The sequence below is a fragment of the Mytilus californianus genome, unplaced genomic scaffold (assembly GCF_021869535.1).
Source record: "Mytilus californianus isolate M0D057914Y unplaced genomic scaffold, xbMytCali1.0.p SCAF_8, whole genome shotgun sequence".
NCBI lineage: Eukaryota > Metazoa > Mollusca > Bivalvia > Mytilida > Mytilidae > Mytilus > Mytilus californianus.
The window spans coordinates 433,267-452,909 of NW_026262734.1; the positions used below are offsets into that span (position 1 = coordinate 433,267).

General features: G+C 32.3%; 1 protein-coding gene across 3 annotated transcripts in view; it reads left to right on the top strand.

The window, feature by feature from the left end:
- The window catches only part of LOC127711175 (ataxin-2-like), a 77,531-nt gene that overhangs the window by 6,068 nt on the left and 51,820 nt on the right, over positions 1-19,643 (top strand). For all 3 annotated transcript variants that reach the window (XM_052217142.1, XM_052217144.1, XM_052217143.1), the window contains exons 3-8: positions 3,240-3,293; positions 4,514-4,585; positions 4,910-5,063; positions 5,652-5,782; positions 8,760-8,848; positions 17,520-17,714. In XM_052217142.1, coding sequence (XP_052073102.1) covers positions 3,240-3,293; positions 4,514-4,585; positions 4,910-5,063; positions 5,652-5,782; positions 8,760-8,848; positions 17,520-17,714 — 695 coding nt within the window. The remainder of the gene's footprint in view (positions 1-3,239; positions 3,294-4,513; positions 4,586-4,909; positions 5,064-5,651; positions 5,783-8,759; positions 8,849-17,519; positions 17,715-19,643) is intronic.

Genomic DNA, 19,643 nt, shown 5'->3' on the forward strand with positions numbered 1-19,643 from the left:
AGGGTATATGAAAACTTGTTATCTGGAAATTGGTTGGTTTGCATTTCTTTTTACACAAACATGTACAGTTCCTACTTTATCACACAATGTTTGTAATGCATAGAATTTTAACTATAATAAAATAGCACATGCTTGAGAAATTTGAGAGACTTGACAGACAAGTGTTGGAAAAGAAAGATTGAAATAAATTTTGCACACATATACTCTTGGTAAAAAGATAATGTGTCATAACCAAAAAATAGTATTTTTAGCTCACCTGTCTAATAGCTATTATTATACCCTCTTAACAAAAAGGGGTATTTAAGAATGACACTGTCTGGTTTGTCTGTTCATGTGCCTTGGAAGTACTTCTCTAAAATGACTAGACAGATATTCTGATATTGATTAAACTTCACACAGTTGTAACTTACACTACCTGAAGCGAATATTACTTGTTCCAGAGGAGATAATAGAACTGATGTTATTGCCCTTTAATGACAATTTTCCCCATTTTTGCCTATTATGTTGAAAACTGCCATAGATAGATAGAAACTTTAAAAAGCACAAATGATCAGCAAGACAAGATCTACAAGTAAGCCATAATAGTCGAATCTTCAGTGGACTCATTATTTGAGTTATTGCCCTTAAATGATCATTTTTATACGCCCGTTTATGGGACGTATTATGGTATACCGTTGTCCGTCCCTCTACAACATGTCGGCCATTAAACTCAAAAACGCTTTTACCAATTTGCTTAAAACTTTGGTGAATTGTTTTTATCTATTGACGTGAGCTCCCTTTCGTTTTTTGTAAATTTTAGAGTTTACGTTTCCGAGTTATTGGGTTTTTGTCGAGCCTTCGACTTTAGTCGAAAAAGCGAGACATAGCGATCCTACATTCCGTCGGCGTCGTCGTCGTCGTCGTCGTTGTCGTCGGCGGCGTCCTCAAATATTCACTCTGTGGTTAAAGTTTTTGAAATTTTAATAACTTTCTTAAACTATCCTGGATTTCTACCAAACTTGGACAGAAGCTTGTTTATGATCATAAGATAGTATCCAGAAGTAAATTTTGTAAAAATAAAATTCCATTTTTTCCGTATTTTACTTATAAATGGACTTAGTTTTTCTGCCGGTAAATATTACATTCACTCTGTGGTTAAAGTTTTTAAAATTTTAATAACTTTCTTAAACTATCCTGGGTTTGTACCAAACTTGGACAGAAGCTTGTTTATGATCATAAGATAGTATCTAGAAGTAAATTTTATAAAAAAAAAAATCCATTTTTTCCGTATTTTACTTTTAAATGGACTTAGATTTTCTGCTAGGAAACAACATATTCACTCTGTGGTTAAAGTTTTTAAAATTTTAATAACTTTCTTATACTATTTTGGATTTGTACCAAACTTGGACAGAAGCTTGTTTATGATCAAATGCTAGTATCTAGAAGGAAATTTTGTTTTCTTCCAGTTAACATTACATTCAGTCTGCAGTTAAAGTTTTTAAACATTTATTAGATTCATAAACTATCCTGGAATTTTACCAAACTTGGACAGAAGCTTCTTACAATCAAAAGATAGTATCAAGAGGAATATTTTTATTGATTTACTTCCTCATTTTTGTTGAGCCTGCGATTAACAGAAAAAGTAGGCGAGACACTGGGTTCCGCGGAACCCTTACGAATTTTATTCATTAAAAAGGTGGGATTTTCCAGTTTTCGGACAATAACTCAAGAATACTTTCACCAACTTGCAAGAAATTGTGGTGAATTGTTTATATCTATTGACATGAGCTCCCTTTCGATTTTTATATATTTTAGATTTTACGTTTCCAAGTTACAGGGTTTTATTCATAAAAAAAGGGGGATTTTCCAGTTTTCAGACAATAACTCAAAAATGCTGTCAGCAATTCACATGAAACTTTGGTGAATTGTTTATATCTATTGATGTAAGCTCTGTTTAGAATTTTATAAATTTTTACATTTTACATTTCTGAGTTATGGGGTTTTATTCATTAAAAAAGGGGGGATTTTCCAGTTTTCGGACAATAACTCAAAAATGCTGTCAGCAATTCTCATGAAACTTTGGTGAATTGTTTATATCTATTGATGTACATTTTCATAAATCTCTATTATGACATTGAGAATTAATTTAACTTTAATTTTTTATAGTCTGACAACAGATTTACTAAGTATTGCGCAACAGCACAGTGTATTGCACAACAGCAAGAAATCTTTAATTGAATATAAATATATATCAGAAACCTATAATATGTCAAATATTTAATTACAATCCAAATTCAGACCTGTATCTAGCTTGTATATTGTGTCCATTTTTGCCCCAACTGTTCAGGTTTGGACCTCTGCGGGCGTATCCAGCTGCGCTCAGCGAAGCAGTTTATTAACAATTTTTTGCATTTTTTGCCTATTATCTTGAAAATTATAATAGATAAATAGAAACTTTCAAAAGGAAAAATGATCAGCAGGATAAGATTTACAAACATGTCAAGATGACTGAAACTTTTAGTTGACTCTTAATTCCCCTTTAATGATGATTTTTGCTAAAAAAGAAAAAAAGCAAAAGTGGCAATTGTTGAAAATGCAGGTGAGCACAGGATCTTAAGTTTAGACAAGTTTGAGAGCTGACCCCAACTTTTTTTATCTGAAAATTTGGCAAATTATGTTTTCCTCTGTAACCATGGTAACTTCTATTTTCTTGACTCTGGTATTATTCTTGACAGTAATGTTCTTTTTGTTCAACTGCTAACTTGATGCAGAAAATCGCCAAAAAGTATGGTTTAAAATTAAGTAAAAACATATCTGACTGACAAAAACGACTTCGACAAATGGCCACTAATTGGTAGATGTAATGAAGGTTAATGCAATACAGGATTTTAACTTGAACCTGATAAGGCTATACCAATCAGATAGATAAAAAAAAAATGAATGGTAAAATTGCATGTTTAGGTCTGTTTCTTTGATACTTGCAGCAAAATATCAACTATTTTTGTGTCTTCAGTGGTTGTAATGTGTACTTGTCTATCCGTCAGGGCTTGTCTGACCTTGACCTCATGAACAGTGATCATGGATAATGTTAAGTTTATATGATAGTTGTTGTAAAACTTTTATCTTTGCTATGTTTACAGAAATCGTACATGGTTGTAACAAGTTTTATCTTCATCATATGAACTCTTGTGGATAGTTGTCTCATTGGCAATCATACAACATCTCCTTATTTTTATATTAAAAATATGTTTTATTTACAGAGTGAAGGAATTTTTACAAACCCCAGATTTACCTATATTGCAACCAGTCTTGTCGTAAGTATCATTATTTCTCTGAGCTGCTACTGTAATGCCTTCTCTTATTCTGGGGTGTCCAGATTATAATCATGTAACAACAGAGACCATAACATTTTATCTAACACTGAAATATTATGAGATATGCAGCCAATTTAATAGTGGTGATTTCATACATTTTTGTCACAAGGGATATCAATTTGAGGGAGGGGTCGATTTTGTGAATTTTTGTGTCCTGATTCTTAATGAAATAAAACACGATGGTTCTTGCACTGAAAATAAAAAATATTTCGTTTTGAATCCACTTTAAAGCAAGTACAAAGCTGCATATTTGAAAATATATAATTTGTTTCCCAAAAAATATTTTGACTGCGAAAAAGGTGAAGATGGAAGATCAGTACGTTTTTTTTTGCCAGGAAGGTAGTTATGACTAGTTTTTAAAACAATGCTGTATTTTCTGTGAGCAAGGGCAGAGGTAACCGGTAACAAAACATTTGCAGGGCTCAACAGTACCTTTCGACTGATTGTCTGGGACAAGTTAAATACAAAATGTAGGCGTCAGACAAGTAGAATCAACATATTAGTTGTCCAAGATATATGTTATTAGTTACACAGTGTGCTAGTGACCTAATACAATATATATGGGGTCAGTAAATATCATATTGGGTGAGAGTGATATATATATATATATATATATATATATACCTTATTAGGTCACTAGCACACTGTGTAACAAATTTATCTTACTATCTTAACATATGGCATTTAGACTAGTGGCCTATCAAAGTGATCAAGTCTTCAATATAAAGAACCTACTTCTTTTGGTCTATACAAAAACAAATGCCAACAATAACAACTTCTTAGCTTTTTAATGTGTTTTCTGCATTTATTTTAATCGTTCATCATCAATTTCTTCATCTTGTCAGTGCGAAACGTTTCAGATTTTTCTTCAACGCCGTGTTGTTTTTATAATGGGACATAATACCACTTCTAACCGAGTATTAAAATGAACCATGCCTACTTACCCCATATTAAATATACATGGTCTTCACACGGTCGCTTTTAACCAATGATATTCCTAGAAATGTATAGGAAGTACGATGAAAGGACTTATCAGTAAATAATATAAATTCTTTTCAACTGCAGAATATAAAAAGTCTGGTTTATGATGCTATACCTGTTTACATCTTTATACATTGTAGTACAAAACTGAATTATTTATAACATTTTATTTTTTGTAGGGATGCTGTGTTCAGCTTCAGGTGAAGAATGGGAAATGCTACGAAGGAATCCTAAAAACTTGTAGTCCAAAGGTATTTAATCTTTTGTAGACGAAACGATTGTCTGGCGTACAATATTTTTATGATGGTATCTTATTCTATGATGAATTTATCATATAGACTTTAGCCGTGTTTTCCCAGGATTTTGGGATAGCTCCATGGTTGTATGGCTGAGTCATAATTATTGTTGTGAAACATTAGAACATTTTGTTTATGATTATGATGAAGTGGTGAAGTTTACCAATGGTAAGATTTTAAAGAAACATTGTACAAAGATGCCAACAAAAGCATTTTGGAGAACACTGAAACATTTCATCAAAAGAATTTTTTTTAATAATTTTTCATATTTTTTTTCAGATGGACGTTGTATTAGAAATGGCCCATAAAGTTGATGACACTGGCAATAATAATATTCCTTCCAGAGAACTTGTACAAGAGAAGATAATATTTAACTGTGGGGATATTTTAATGATAACAGCTGTTGATGTAGATTTAGATTATGCTGTAAAAGGTAAGTATTCTGTCTTTGGTCAATAAATATCTATAACAATATACATAATTACGATATGGCCAGTAATTTTCTATCTTCAGTCAATAAACATCTTTTACAATGCCATAGTGATATTCTGTCTTCAGTCCATAACTGTCCATAAAAATCTATGACAATGCCACAGTGATATTCTGTCTTCTGTCCATTAAAATCTATTACGATGCCACAGTGATGTTCTGTCTTCTGTCCATAAAAATCTATGATAATTAATGCCACAGTCATATTCTGTCTTCTGTCCATAAAAATCTATGATGATGCCACAGTCATATTCTGTCTTCTGTCCATAAAAATCTATGACAATGCCACATATATATTGTGTATGCAGTTAATTAATGTCAATCACAATACCACAGTGATGATCTGAAATTAAGTTCATTGATACTGTGTACCTATTTCAATGTTATAGATTTATTCTGTCTCCTTTTAATTAAGATTTAAGACAATGCCACAGTAATAGTTTTTTTCCTGTTAACTAATGTTTATGACAATTCCACAGTCAGTGATATAGTAGTTATTTTCTATTAAAGTTTTCAAATTTTCTGGTTTCAGATACATTTACTGACACTGCAATAACAAAACAGAACGGAGTTGCTGACAAAGAACTTCGTGAATTGACTCCTTGGGAGCCGGAGGAATCAGAAACTCAAGGTGGAGGTGGTCTACATGATGGGGGAGCATCAGTGAGTCAAATTTATGTACAAAGAATTTGTTATCTTAATTGGTTCATTGTTATGTCCTGTCTACAGTAGTATGGGGACTGTTATGTCCTGTCTACAGTAGTATGTGGACTGTCTTGTCCTGTCTACAGTAGTATGGGGACTGTCATGTCATGTCTACAGAAGTATGGGGACTGTCGTGTCCTGTCTACAGTAGTATGGGGACTGTCGTGTCCTGTCTACAGTAGTATGGGGACTGTCGTGTCCTGTCTACAGTAGTATGGGGACTGTCATGTCCTGTCTACAGTAGTATGGGGACTGTCATGTCCTGTCTACAGTCTATGGGGACTGTCATCTACAGTAGTATGGGGACTGTAATATCCTGTCTACAGTAGTATGGGGACTGTTTCTTCTCAACCCAGTATTGGTTTTAAAGGGGTTTACTATGAAGTGGTCACACTGACTTGAAACCTCAATGGACAACGTAAACTATTGAATTGAGATTATGAACATATCTTGAGGGAGAGAATTTTTTTGGGGAAAAAGGGGGGTGGTAAAAAGAAATTGTGGGGGGTCAATTTTTTCTCATTTCAGATTTCAGAAATTAAAAAGAATTATCATGATTATTCTTCAAATATTATTTTTTTTTTCAAATTTCAAATATTGAAAATTTCAAGAAGTAATTTTTAATTGCACAGTACAGCGCATTAGGTTTGTAAAATCGTTGACCACATTTATTTATTTGTTATGCCGAATCTGACCGTGTATTTAGATTTTTAATTTTGGGTCCAGTTTTCAAATTGGTCTACTTTAAGGTCCAAAGGGTCCAAAATTAAACTTAGTTTGATTTTAACAAAAATTGAATATATGGGGTTCTTTGATATGCTGAATCTAAAGATGTATTTAGATTTTTGATTTTGGGCCCAGTTTTCAAGTTGGTCCAAGTTGGGGTCCAAAATTAAACTTTGTTTGATTTCAACAAAAATTGAATATATATGGGGTTCTTTGATATGCTGAATCTAACCATGTATTTAGATTTTTTATTTGTGGGCCCACTATCAAATTGGTTCATATTGAGGTCAAAAGGGTCCAAAATTAAACTCTGTTTGATTTCATAAAAAATTGAATTCTTTGGATTCTTTGATATGCTGAATCTAACCATGTATTTAGATTTTGGATATTGGACCATAATAGGTAAATTAAAAAAATTTAAGTTCTTAGACCACATTCATTCTGTGTCAGAAACCTATGCTGTGTCAAATATTTAATCACAATCCAAATTCAGAGCTGTATCAAGCTTGAATGTTGTGTCCATACTTGCCCCAACTGTTCAGGGTTCGACCTCTGCGGTCGTATCAAGCTGCGCCAAGGGTAGCATTTTATTAATAATTGAATAACTATATTTGGTATACAGGATCCTTGCAAGGTCTACATGTCCTTTAGACCAGGTTCATCTGACCTCAACCTTATTTCATGGGTCTGGTAGGTTAATCTGACTGACCTCATTTTAATGGTTCAAAAGTCAGCAGTAAGATTTTATGGTTAAGTCTGTTTTTCAGGAACTTTTACTAATAGGTTTACATTATTTGGTGTATGGATTGATTGCAAGTGTACATGTCTGTCTGGCAGGGCTCATCTGACCTTGACCTCATTCTCATGGTACATTGGTCAAAGTTAAGTTTCTTGGTTCATGTGTTAAGTTCTTTTTCTCAGATATAAGCAATGTGTTTACTACATTTGGTGTATGAAAAGAATGTAAGGTACACATTTCTGTCTGACAGGACTCATTTACATGTATCAGTTATAATGTTAATTTTATGTTATACTTGTAAGACTTTCAGCATGAATTCAATCATGACTGGTGAAGCAGACAAGACATTGAGGTTTTGTATTTGTATAGTTTACTAGTTGATATTTCTACCAGAACTTTTGGATAAGTATCCTGTCATCTGCCCTTTCATTATTCATACAGGAGATGAGAAGTTATAAATAATAATACTTCATAGTGTACAAAATATTGTCAGAAAGGACAAAAGATAAAATTACTGATTCATTTATTAACCTCAAATTCAATTACTGTGGATTCATTTATTTTCGTGGGTATCAATTTTCGTGGATAGAGAAAAAAAGATGTTTCGTGGTATACGTAAATTCGTGGATCACTGATTACAAAAAAAGAATATCAGATACATAATTCATGGATTTCTTTTTGATTTAGGAGATTATATAAGTTATAACCTCCTTGGTTTGATCAATAATAAAACAAACAAAAAAGAAGGAATTCATTGAAAAAGTTTTGAATTGTCTAAATCCTCGCTTCGTCATTCTAGGTTAAAGTGTTCATTGAAAACTCTTTTACAATTTATAAATTCTTGTCAGAATTTTATAAGGCATTCAAAACTCTATGATTGAAAGCCCATTTCCCTAATCACGATAAAGTAAACAGTCATATAAGTAAAAGGTGTGAAAATAAATATTCCTGTCATCAACAGTATTACCTAACATGCCTAAGGGCAATATCCCCGTACTTAATCCTATTGATTTTTAATCACCAGTAAACCAAACTATGACACGGTAATTAACAACTTGCAGTTATTTTCCATGAACAGTTTTAATCAATTTTAAAAAGTAAATTATCAATGATATTCGATATATTTATTATTAATTTAATCACAATACTTGTATCTTCTTTCAATAAAAACATGTGTAATGTTACAATGTTTATCGCTAGTCAACACTATACTAGAACTGTAAACATAAGCGGAAATAAACATCTGACTCCATACACATTTCTCAGGATTATTCTTCGTTGAATTCATAAATTCGTGGTTCACTGTGACCCACGAAACCCATGAAAATTGGTATACCACGAATAAAAATGAATCCACAGTATCATTGTCGATTATACGTCAGCTATGTGAAAATGACTGTAAAACCAATTTATAATGATAATGGATAATATAAAAATAACATTTTGGACATTTTTTTTATTAATTTTCAGAATGGCTGGGATGCAGATGACATGTTTTCAACAAATGAAAGACAGTTTAATGTTAAATCAACATATGATGATTCTCTACATCAATACACGTTAGTATTCCCCGATACAAAGACAGTTTAATGTTGAATCAACATATGATGATTCTCTTCACCAATACACTTTAGTATTCCACCGATACAAAAACAGTTGAATGTTAAATCAACATATGATGATTCTCTACACCAATACACTTTAGTATTCCACCGATACAAAAACTGTTTAATGTTAAATCAACATATGATGATTCTCTACACAAATACACGTTAGTATTCCTCCGATACAAAAACAGTTTAATGTTAAATCAACATATGATGATTCTCTACACCAATACACGTTAGTATTCCCCCGATACAAAAACAGTTGAATGTTAAATCGACATATGATGATTCTCTACACCAATACACTTTAGTATTCCCCCGATACAAAGACAGTTTAATGTTAAATCAACATATGATGATTCTCTACACCAATACACGTTAGTATTCCTCCGATACAAAAACAGTTTAATGTTAAATCAACATATGATGATTCTCTACACCAATACACGTTAGTATTCCCCCGATACAAAAACAGTTGAATGTTAAATCGACATATGATGATTCTCTACACCAATACACGTTAGTATTCCTCCGATACAAAGACAGTTGAATGTTAAATCAACATATGATGATTCTCTACACCAATACACTTTAGTATTCCCGCGATACAAAAACAGTTTAATGTTAAATCAACATATGATGATTCTCTACACCAATACACGTTAGTATTCCCCCGATACAAAGACAGTTTAATGTTAAATCAACATATGATGATTCTCTACACCAATACACTTTAGTATTCCCCGATACAAAGACAGTTTAATGTTAAACTAACATATGATGATTCTCTACACCAATACACGTTAGTATTCCCCGATACAAAGACAGTTTAATGTTAAATCAACATATAATGATTCTCTACACCAATACACGTTAGTATTCCCCGATACAAAGACAGTTTAATGTTAAATCAACATATAATGATTCTCTACACCAATACACGTTAGTATTCCCCGATACAAAGACAGTTTAATGTTAAATCAACATATAATGATTCTCTACACCAATACACGTTAGTATTCCCCGATACAAAACAGTTTAATGTTAAATCGACATATGATGATTCTCTACACCAATACACGTTAGTATTCCCCCGATACAAAGACAGTTGAATGTTAAATCAACATATAATGATTCTCTACACCAATACACGTTAGTATTCCCCGATACAAAACAGTTTAATGTTAAATCAACATATGATGATTCTCTACACCAATACACGTTAGTTTTCCCCCGATACAAAGACAGTTGAATGTTAAATCAACATATAATGATTCTCTACACCAATACACGTTAGTATTCCCCGATACAAAACAGTTTAATGTTAAATCAACATATGATGATTCTCTACACCAATACACGTTAGTTTTCCCCCGATACAAAGACAGTTGAATGTTAAATCAACATATAATGATTCTCTACACCAATACACGTTAGTATTCCCCGATACAAAACAGTTTAATGTTAAATCAACATATGATGATTCTCTACACCAATACACGTTAGTATTCCCCGATACAAAAACAGTTGAATGTTAAATCAACATATGATGATTCTCTACACCAATACACGTTAGTATTCCCCAATACAAAGACAGTTTAATGTTAAATCAACATATGATGATTCTCTACACCAATACACGTTAGTATTCCACCGATACAAAGACAGTTTAATGTTAAATCAACATATGATGATTCTCTACACCAATACACATTACAATTCCCCCAATACAAAAACAGTTGAAAGTAAAATCGACATATGATAATTCTCTACACCAATACATGTTAGTATTCCTCCAATACAAAGACAGTTTAATGTTAAATCAACATATGATGATTCTCTACACCAATACACATTAGTATTCCCTCAATACAAAAACAGTTGAATGTAAAATCGACATATGATGATTCTCTACACCAATACACTTTAGTATTCCCCCAATACAAAGACAGTTGAATGTAAAATCAACATATGATGATTCTCTACACCAATACACGTTAGTATTCCCTCGATACAAAGACAGTTTAATGTTAAATCGACATATGATGATTCTCTACACCAATACACGTTAGTATTCCCCCGATACAAAGACAGTTTAATGTTAAATCAACATATGATGATTCTCTACACCAATACACTTTAGTATTCCCCCGATACAAAGACAGTTTAATGTTAAATCAACAAATGATGATTCTCTACACCAATACACATTAGTATTCCCCCAATACAAAAACAGTTGAAAGTAAAATCGACATATGATAATGTACACCAATACAGGTTAGTATTCCCCCGATACAAAGACAGTTTAATGTTAAATCAACATATGATGATTCTCTACACCAATACACATTAGTATTCCCCCGATACAAAGACAGTTTAATGTTAAATCGACATATGATGATTCTCTACACCAATACACGTTAATATTCCCCCGATACAAAAACAGTTTAATGTTAAATCAACATATGATGATTCTCTACACCAATACACGTTAGTATTCCCCGATACAAAAACAGTTGAATGTTAAATCAACATATGATGATTCTCTACACCAATACACTTTAGTATTCCCCGATACAAAGACAGTTTAATGTTAAATCAACATATGATGATTCTCTACACCAATACACATTAGAATTCCCCCAATACAAAAACAGTTGAAAGTAAAATCGACATATGATAATTCTCTACACCAATACACGTTAGTATTCCTCCAATACAAAGACAGTTTAATGTTAAATCAACATATGATGATTCTCTACACCAATACACTTTAGTATTCCCCCGATACAAAGACAGTTTAATGTTAAATCAACATATAATGATTCTCTACACCAATACACGTTAGTATTCCCCGATACAAAACAGTTTAATGTTAAATCGACATATGATGATTCTCTACACCAATACACGTTAGTATTCCCCCGATACAAAGACAGTTGAATGTTAAATCAACATATAATGATTCTCTACACCAATACACGTTAGTATTCCCCGATACAAAACAGTTTAATGTTAAATCAACATATGATGATTCTCTACACCAATACACGTTAGTTTTCCCCCGATACAAAGACAGTTGAATGTTAAATCAACATATAATGATTCTCTACACCAATACACGTTAGTATTCCCCGATACAAAACAGTTTAATGTTAAATCAACATATGATGATTCTCTACACCAATACACGTTAGTTTTCCCCCGATACAAAGACAGTTGAATGTTAAATCAACATATAATGATTCTCTACACCAATACACGTTAGTATTCCCCGATACAAAACAGTTTAATGTTAAATCAACATATGATGATTCTCTACACCAATACACGTTAGTATTCCCCGATACAAAAACAGTTGAATGTTAAATCAACATATGATGATTCTCTACACCAATACACGTTAGTATTCCCCAATACAAAGACAGTTTAATGTTAAATCAACATATGATGATTCTCTACACCAATACACGTTAGTATTCCACCGATACAAAGACAGTTTAATGTTAAATCAACATATGATGATTCTCTACACCAATACACATTACAATTCCCCCAATACAAAAACAGTTGAAAGTAAAATCGACATATGATAATTCTCTACACCAATACATGTTAGTATTCCTCCAATACAAAGACAGTTTAATGTTAAATCAACATATGATGATTCTCTACACCAATACACATTAGTATTCCCTCAATACAAAAACAGTTGAATGTAAAATCGACATATGATGATTCTCTACACCAATACACTTTAGTATTCCCCCAATACAAAGACAGTTGAATGTAAAATCAACATATGATGATTCTCTACACCAATACACGTTAGTATTCCCTCGATACAAAGACAGTTTAATGTTAAATCGACATATGATGATTCTCTACACCAATACACGTTAGTATTCCCCCGATACAAAGACAGTTTAATGTTAAATCAACATATGATGATTCTCTACACCAATACACTTTAGTATTCCCCCGATACAAAGACAGTTTAATGTTAAATCAACAAATGATGATTCTCTACACCAATACACATTAGTATTCCCCCAATACAAAAACAGTTGAAAGTAAAATCGACATATGATAATGTACACCAATACAGGTTAGTATTCCCCCGATACAAAGACAGTTTAATGTTAAATCAACATATGATGATTCTCTACACCAATACACATTAGTATTCCCCCGATACAAAGACAGTTTAATGTTAAATCGACATATGATGATTCTCTACACCAATACACGTTAATATTCCCCCGATACAAAAACAGTTTAATGTTAAATCAACATATGATGATTCTCTACACCAATACACGTTAGTATTCCCCGATACAAAAACAGTTGAATGTTAAATCAACATATGATGATTCTCTACACCAATACACTTTAGTATTCCCCGATACAAAGACAGTTTAATGTTAAATCAACATATGATGATTCTCTACACCAATACACATTAGAATTCCCCCAATACAAAAACAGTTGAAAGTAAAATCGACATATGATAATTCTCTACACCAATACACGTTAGTATTCCTCCAATACAAAGACAGTTTAATGTTAAATCAACATATGATGATTCTCTACACCAATACACTTTAGTATTCCCCCAATACAAAGACAGTTGAATGTAAAATCAACATATGATGATTCTCTACACCAATACACGTTAGTATTCCCTCGATACAAAGACAGTTTAATGTTAAATCGACATATGATGATTCTCTACACCAATACACGTTAGTATTCCCCCGATACAAAGACAGTTTAATGTTAAATCGACATATGATGATTCTCTACACCAATACACTTTAGTATTCCACCGATACAAAGACAGTTTAATGTTAAATCAACATATGATGATTCTCTACACCAATACACTTTAGTATTCCACCGATAGAAAACAGTTTAATGTTAAATCAACATATGATGATTCTCTACACCAATACACTTTAGTATTCCCCCGATACAAAGACAGTTTAATGTTAAATCAACATATGATGATTCTCTACACCAATACACGTTAGTTTTCCCCCGATACAAAGACAGTTGAATGTTAAATCAACATATAATGATTCTCTACACCAATACACGTTAGTATTCCCCGATACAAAACAGTTTAATGTTAAATCAACATATGATGATTCTCTACACCAATACACGTTAGTTTTCCCCCGATACAAAGACAGTTGAATGTTAAATCAACATATAATGATTCTCTACACCAATACACGTTAGTATTCCCCGATACAAAACAGTTTAATGTTAAATCAACATATGATGATTCTCTACACCAATACACGTTAGTATTCCCCGATACAAAAACAGTTGAATGTTAAATCAACATATGATGATTCTCTACACCAATACACTTTAGTATTCCCCAATACAAAGACAGTTTAATGTTAAATCAACATATGATGATTCTCTACACCAATACACATTACAATTCCCCCAATACAAAAACAGTTGAAAGTAAAATCGACATATGATAATTCTCTACACCAATACATGTTAGTATTCCTCCAATACAAAGACAGTTTAATGATAAATCAACATATGATGATTCTCTACACCAATACACATTAGTATTCCCTCAATACAAAAACAGTTGAATGTAAAATCGACATATGATGATTCTCTACACCAATACACTTTAGTATTCCCCCAATACAAAGACAGTTGAATGTAAAATCAACATATGATGATTCTCTACACCAATACACGTTAGTATTCCCTCGATACAAAGACAGTTTAATGTTAAATCGACATATGATGATTCTCTACACCAATACACGTTAGTATTCCCCCGATACAAAGACAGTTTAATGTTAAATCAACATATGATGATTCTCTACACCAATACACTTTAGTATTCCCCCGATACAAAGACAGTTTAATGTTAAATCAACAAATGATGATTCTCTACACCAATACACATTAGTATTCCCCCAATACAAAAACAGTTGAAAGTAAAATCGACATATGATAATGTACACCAATACAGGTTAGTATTCCCCCGATACAAAGACAGTTTAATGTTAAATCAACATATGATGATTCTCTACACCAATACACATTAGTATTCCCCCGATACAAAGACAGTTTAATGTTAAATCGACATATGATGATTCTCTACACCAATACACGTTAATATTCCCCCGATACAAAAACAGTTTAATGTTAAATCAACATATGATGATTCTCTACACCAATACACGTTAGTATTCCCCGATACAAAAACAGTTGAATGTTAAATCAACATATGATGATTCTCTACACCAATACACTTTAGTATTCCCCGATACAAAGACAGTTTAATGTTAAATCAACATATGATGATTCTCTACACCAATACACATTAGAATTCCCCCAATACAAAAACAGTTGAAAGTAAAATCGACATATGATAATTCTCTACACCAATACACGTTAGTATTCCTCCAATACAAAGACAGTTTAATGTTAAATCAACATATGATGATTCTCTACACCAATACACTTTAGTATTCCCCCGATACAAAGACAGTTTAATGTTAAATCAACAAATGATGATTCTCTACACCAATACACGTTAGTATTCCCCCAATACAAAAACAGTTGAATGTAAAATCGACATATGATGATTCTCTACACCAATACACATTAGTATTCCCCCAATACAAAAACAGTTGAAAGTAAAATCGACATATGATAATGTACACCAATACAGGTTAGTATTCCCCCGATACAAAGACAGTTTAATGTTAAATCAACATATGATGATTCTCTACACCAATACACGTTAGTATTCCCCCGATACAAAGACAGTTTAATGTTAAATCAACATATGATGATTCTCTACACCAATACACGTTAGTATTCCCCCGATACAAAGACAGTTTAATGTTAAATCAACATATGATGATTCTCTACACCAATACACGTTAGTATTCCCCCGATACAAAGACAGTTTAATGTTAAATCGACATATGATGATTCTCTACACCAATACACGTTAATATTCCCCCGATACAAAAACAGTTGAAAGTAAAATCGACATATGATAATTCTCTACACCAATACAGGTTAGTATTCCCACAATACAAAGACAGTTTAATGTTAAATCAACATATATTGATTCTCTACACCAATACACTTTAGTATTCCCCCGATACAAAGACAGTTTAATGTTAAATCAACATATGATGATTCTCTACACCAATACACTTTAGTATTCCCCGATACAAAGACAGTTTAATGTTAAATCAACATATGATGATTCTCTACACCAATACACATTAGTATTCCCCCAATACAAAAACAGTTGAAAGTAAAATCGACTTATGATAATTCTCTACACCAATACACGTTAGTATTCCTCCAATACAAAGACAGTTTAATGTTAAATCAACATGTGATGATTCTCTACACCAATACACGTTAGTATTCCCCCAATACAAAAACAGTTGAATGTAAAATCGACATATGATGATTCTCTACACCAATACACGTTAGTATTCCCCGATACAAAACAGTTTAATGTTTAATCATTATATGGTGATTCTCTTCACTTATACACGTTAGTATTCCCCCGATACAATACACTTCCAATACACATTAGTTTTCCCGTTACAAATCACCAAAATACAGGTTAGTATTCCCCCGATACAAATCACCAAAATACAGGTTAGTATTCCCCCGATACAAATCACCAAAATACAGGTTAGTATTCCCCCGATACATTATACCTCCAATACACGTTAGTATTCCCACGATACAAATCACCCCAATACACATTAGTTTTCCCCAGATACAATACACCTCCAAAAACAGTTAGTTTTCTCCCCAGATACAAATCACTCCAATACACATCAGTATTCCCCCAATAAAAATCACCCCAATACACATTAGTGTTCCCCCCACCCCCCAACCCTAATGTTAGCTAGGTGTCTAGATGTGGTTAACAGAAAAGAAAAAATGGGAAAAAAATAGAGAATAGCAAATAATCGGGTGTAAATATATATATCAAAATACAAAATATTTGGCAAAATAACTAAAAAATAGAGAAAAATGGCATAAAAATAAAGAAAACAAAATGAAGACTCCCCCGTCCATGGAGACAGATTTTGAGTTGGTCCATCAGTAATGAGAAAAAGGATAAAATTTGAATTATCTTTCTTGGGAAGAAATTCTCAAATTCTGTAGTGCTCCTTCCAGCAGAAGCTTATACACAGTAGAAATGAATACTATATGGTGTAGTTTTAAATCAGAACAGGACCAAAACACATCTGATTTCAAGTTCTATTTACAGATTAATTTATTTGGAGTATCATTGTGACACATTGGATAAGCAGATTACCTGTAACAACAAATTATGATACCTGTTGTAACCATTGATTGGCTTGGGGTCGTAAAATTGTCCTGATTATGCATTTAATATTTTACTGGATATTAAACAGCATTTAACGAATCTTAATTTGTGATTGACTGATTGAAGTGTGCAATCTGCTGCACTTTGGATGGCACTATTCTAGTTTATTCTTTGAAAATCAAGTTTAATGCAGATGTTATTAGATAGTTTTAATTTGTGATAGCTGAGATGTTTTTGGTTAAATTTTTGTTATTTTTTTACTAGGGTGCCTTTAGAAAAACGTGACACAAAAGAGTATAGAGAGAAAGAAGAAAGAGCAGCTCTTTTAGCTCAAGAGATAGAGAAGAGCGATGGATATCGTCAGAGAACTGATTTAGAAAACAATGGTGAAGGTGACAATGAAGAGTCCAAATTTAGTGCAGTGGTTCGTCCTGATAATGCTGGTCCTAACCCTGGAAAGTAAGTCGAGCAGGATTAAGCATGTTAAGTTGGGCTTATTAGGGAATATGAAAAGAAAAAGTAAAAATGGTGTCACTAATCTTGTTTTCTTGCTACAAGGAAATAATGAAAATTTCTGTAACATTCCTTTGTAAAAAATTTACTATAAGAGTTGGAATATTTGGTTTTTTGTTTTATTTAAAAGGGCATTAGCTACGAGATATAAAAAAAAAAATATGATTATTTTTTTTTGTTCAATCATTAATGAAAGTGAAACAAGTGAAATAATAATTTGCTTTTAACAGCCAGTTTGGTTCAGTTTTGTCAAATTAAGCAAAGAAACATCGCTAATGAATTATTCACTTGCAAGTGAATAATTCGACCTCATTGAATCTGTATTCATGTGAACTTTAATAGATCCCTATAGCTAGAGATGGGTCACGCATGAACTAGGCGTGTTTACTTAATAAATAGAAAAGAATGTAAACATTGAAAGTGAAACAAGGGTAAACCATTTGGTTGACTGGTTTGATCTAAAAAAACTCATTCTTATACTGGTAAAACGATTATTAACATTTTTTTATACGACCGCAAAAAAATTTTGCGGTCGTATATTGGTATGACGTTGGCGTCGTCGTCGTCCCAAGACACATTGGTTTTCGCACTTTAACTTTAGTTTAAGTGAATGGATCTCTTTGAAATTTTACCATAAGGTTCAATACCACAAAAGGAAGGTGGGGATTGATTTTGGGGGTTATGGTACCAACATTTAAGGAATAAGGGGCCAAAAAGGGGCCAAAAATAAGCATTTTCTAGTTTCCACACAATAACTGTGGAATGGTGTATGGATCTCTCTGAAATTATACTACATACCACAAAGGGATGGTTAGGATTTGCTTTGGGGGGTTATGGCTCAAACCGTTTAGGAATTAGGGGCAAAAAAGGGGGAAAAACAAGGTTGTCCTGGTTAATGGACAAATACTTTAGTACAAAACATAATTTAAAGCAGTGTTAGGGAGATAAATCAAATACATCATTGAAATTATCTCCCTTACACTGCTTTTAAATTATGTATAAAGTAATGGTTAATGAACAATTAAGATAATTTAAAACAGTGTAAGGGAGGTAATCCAAATACAACGTTTTGGTTACTTCCCTTACACTGCTTTTAAATTATGTTTAAATAAATGCATATTTATAAAGGAAGACCAGTAAAAATATCTGCAAATGTTGCATCTTTTTTTTTTACAAAAAAATCCATATGAAAGATTTGACACTATATTTTAAATTCTATTGTAAAATAGATTAAGTTAGCACTATGGTAAATTTAAATGGGTAATTATGGTTGCAAACTCCATTGGGAATTGAGATTATGACCATATCTTGAGGGAAAGAATTTTTTTGGGGGAAAAAGGGAGGGAGGGGGGTAAAAAGAAATTGTGGGGGGTCAATTTTTTCTCATTACAGATTTCAGAAATTAAAAAGAATTATTCTTCAAATATTTTTTTTTCAAATTTCAAATATTGAAAACTTTAAAGAAGTAATCTTTGATTGCACAGTATGGCGCATTAGATTTGTAAAATATTTGACCACATTTATTTATTTGTTATGCCGAATCTAACAGTGTATTTAGATTTTAATTTTGGGTCCAGTTTTCAAATTGGTCTACATTAAGGTCCAAAGGGTCCAAAATTAAACTTTGTTTGATTTTAACAAAAATTGAATATATGGGGTTCTTTGATATGCTGAATCTAAACATGTATTTAGATTTTTGATTTTTGGCCCAGTTTTCAAGTTGGTCCAAATTGGGGTCCAAAATTAAACTTTGTTTGATTTCAACAAAAATTGAATATATGGGGTTCTTTGATATGCTGAATCTAACCATGTATTTAGATTTTTTATTTGTGGACCCAGCTATCAAATTGGTTCATATTGAGGTCAAAAGGGTTC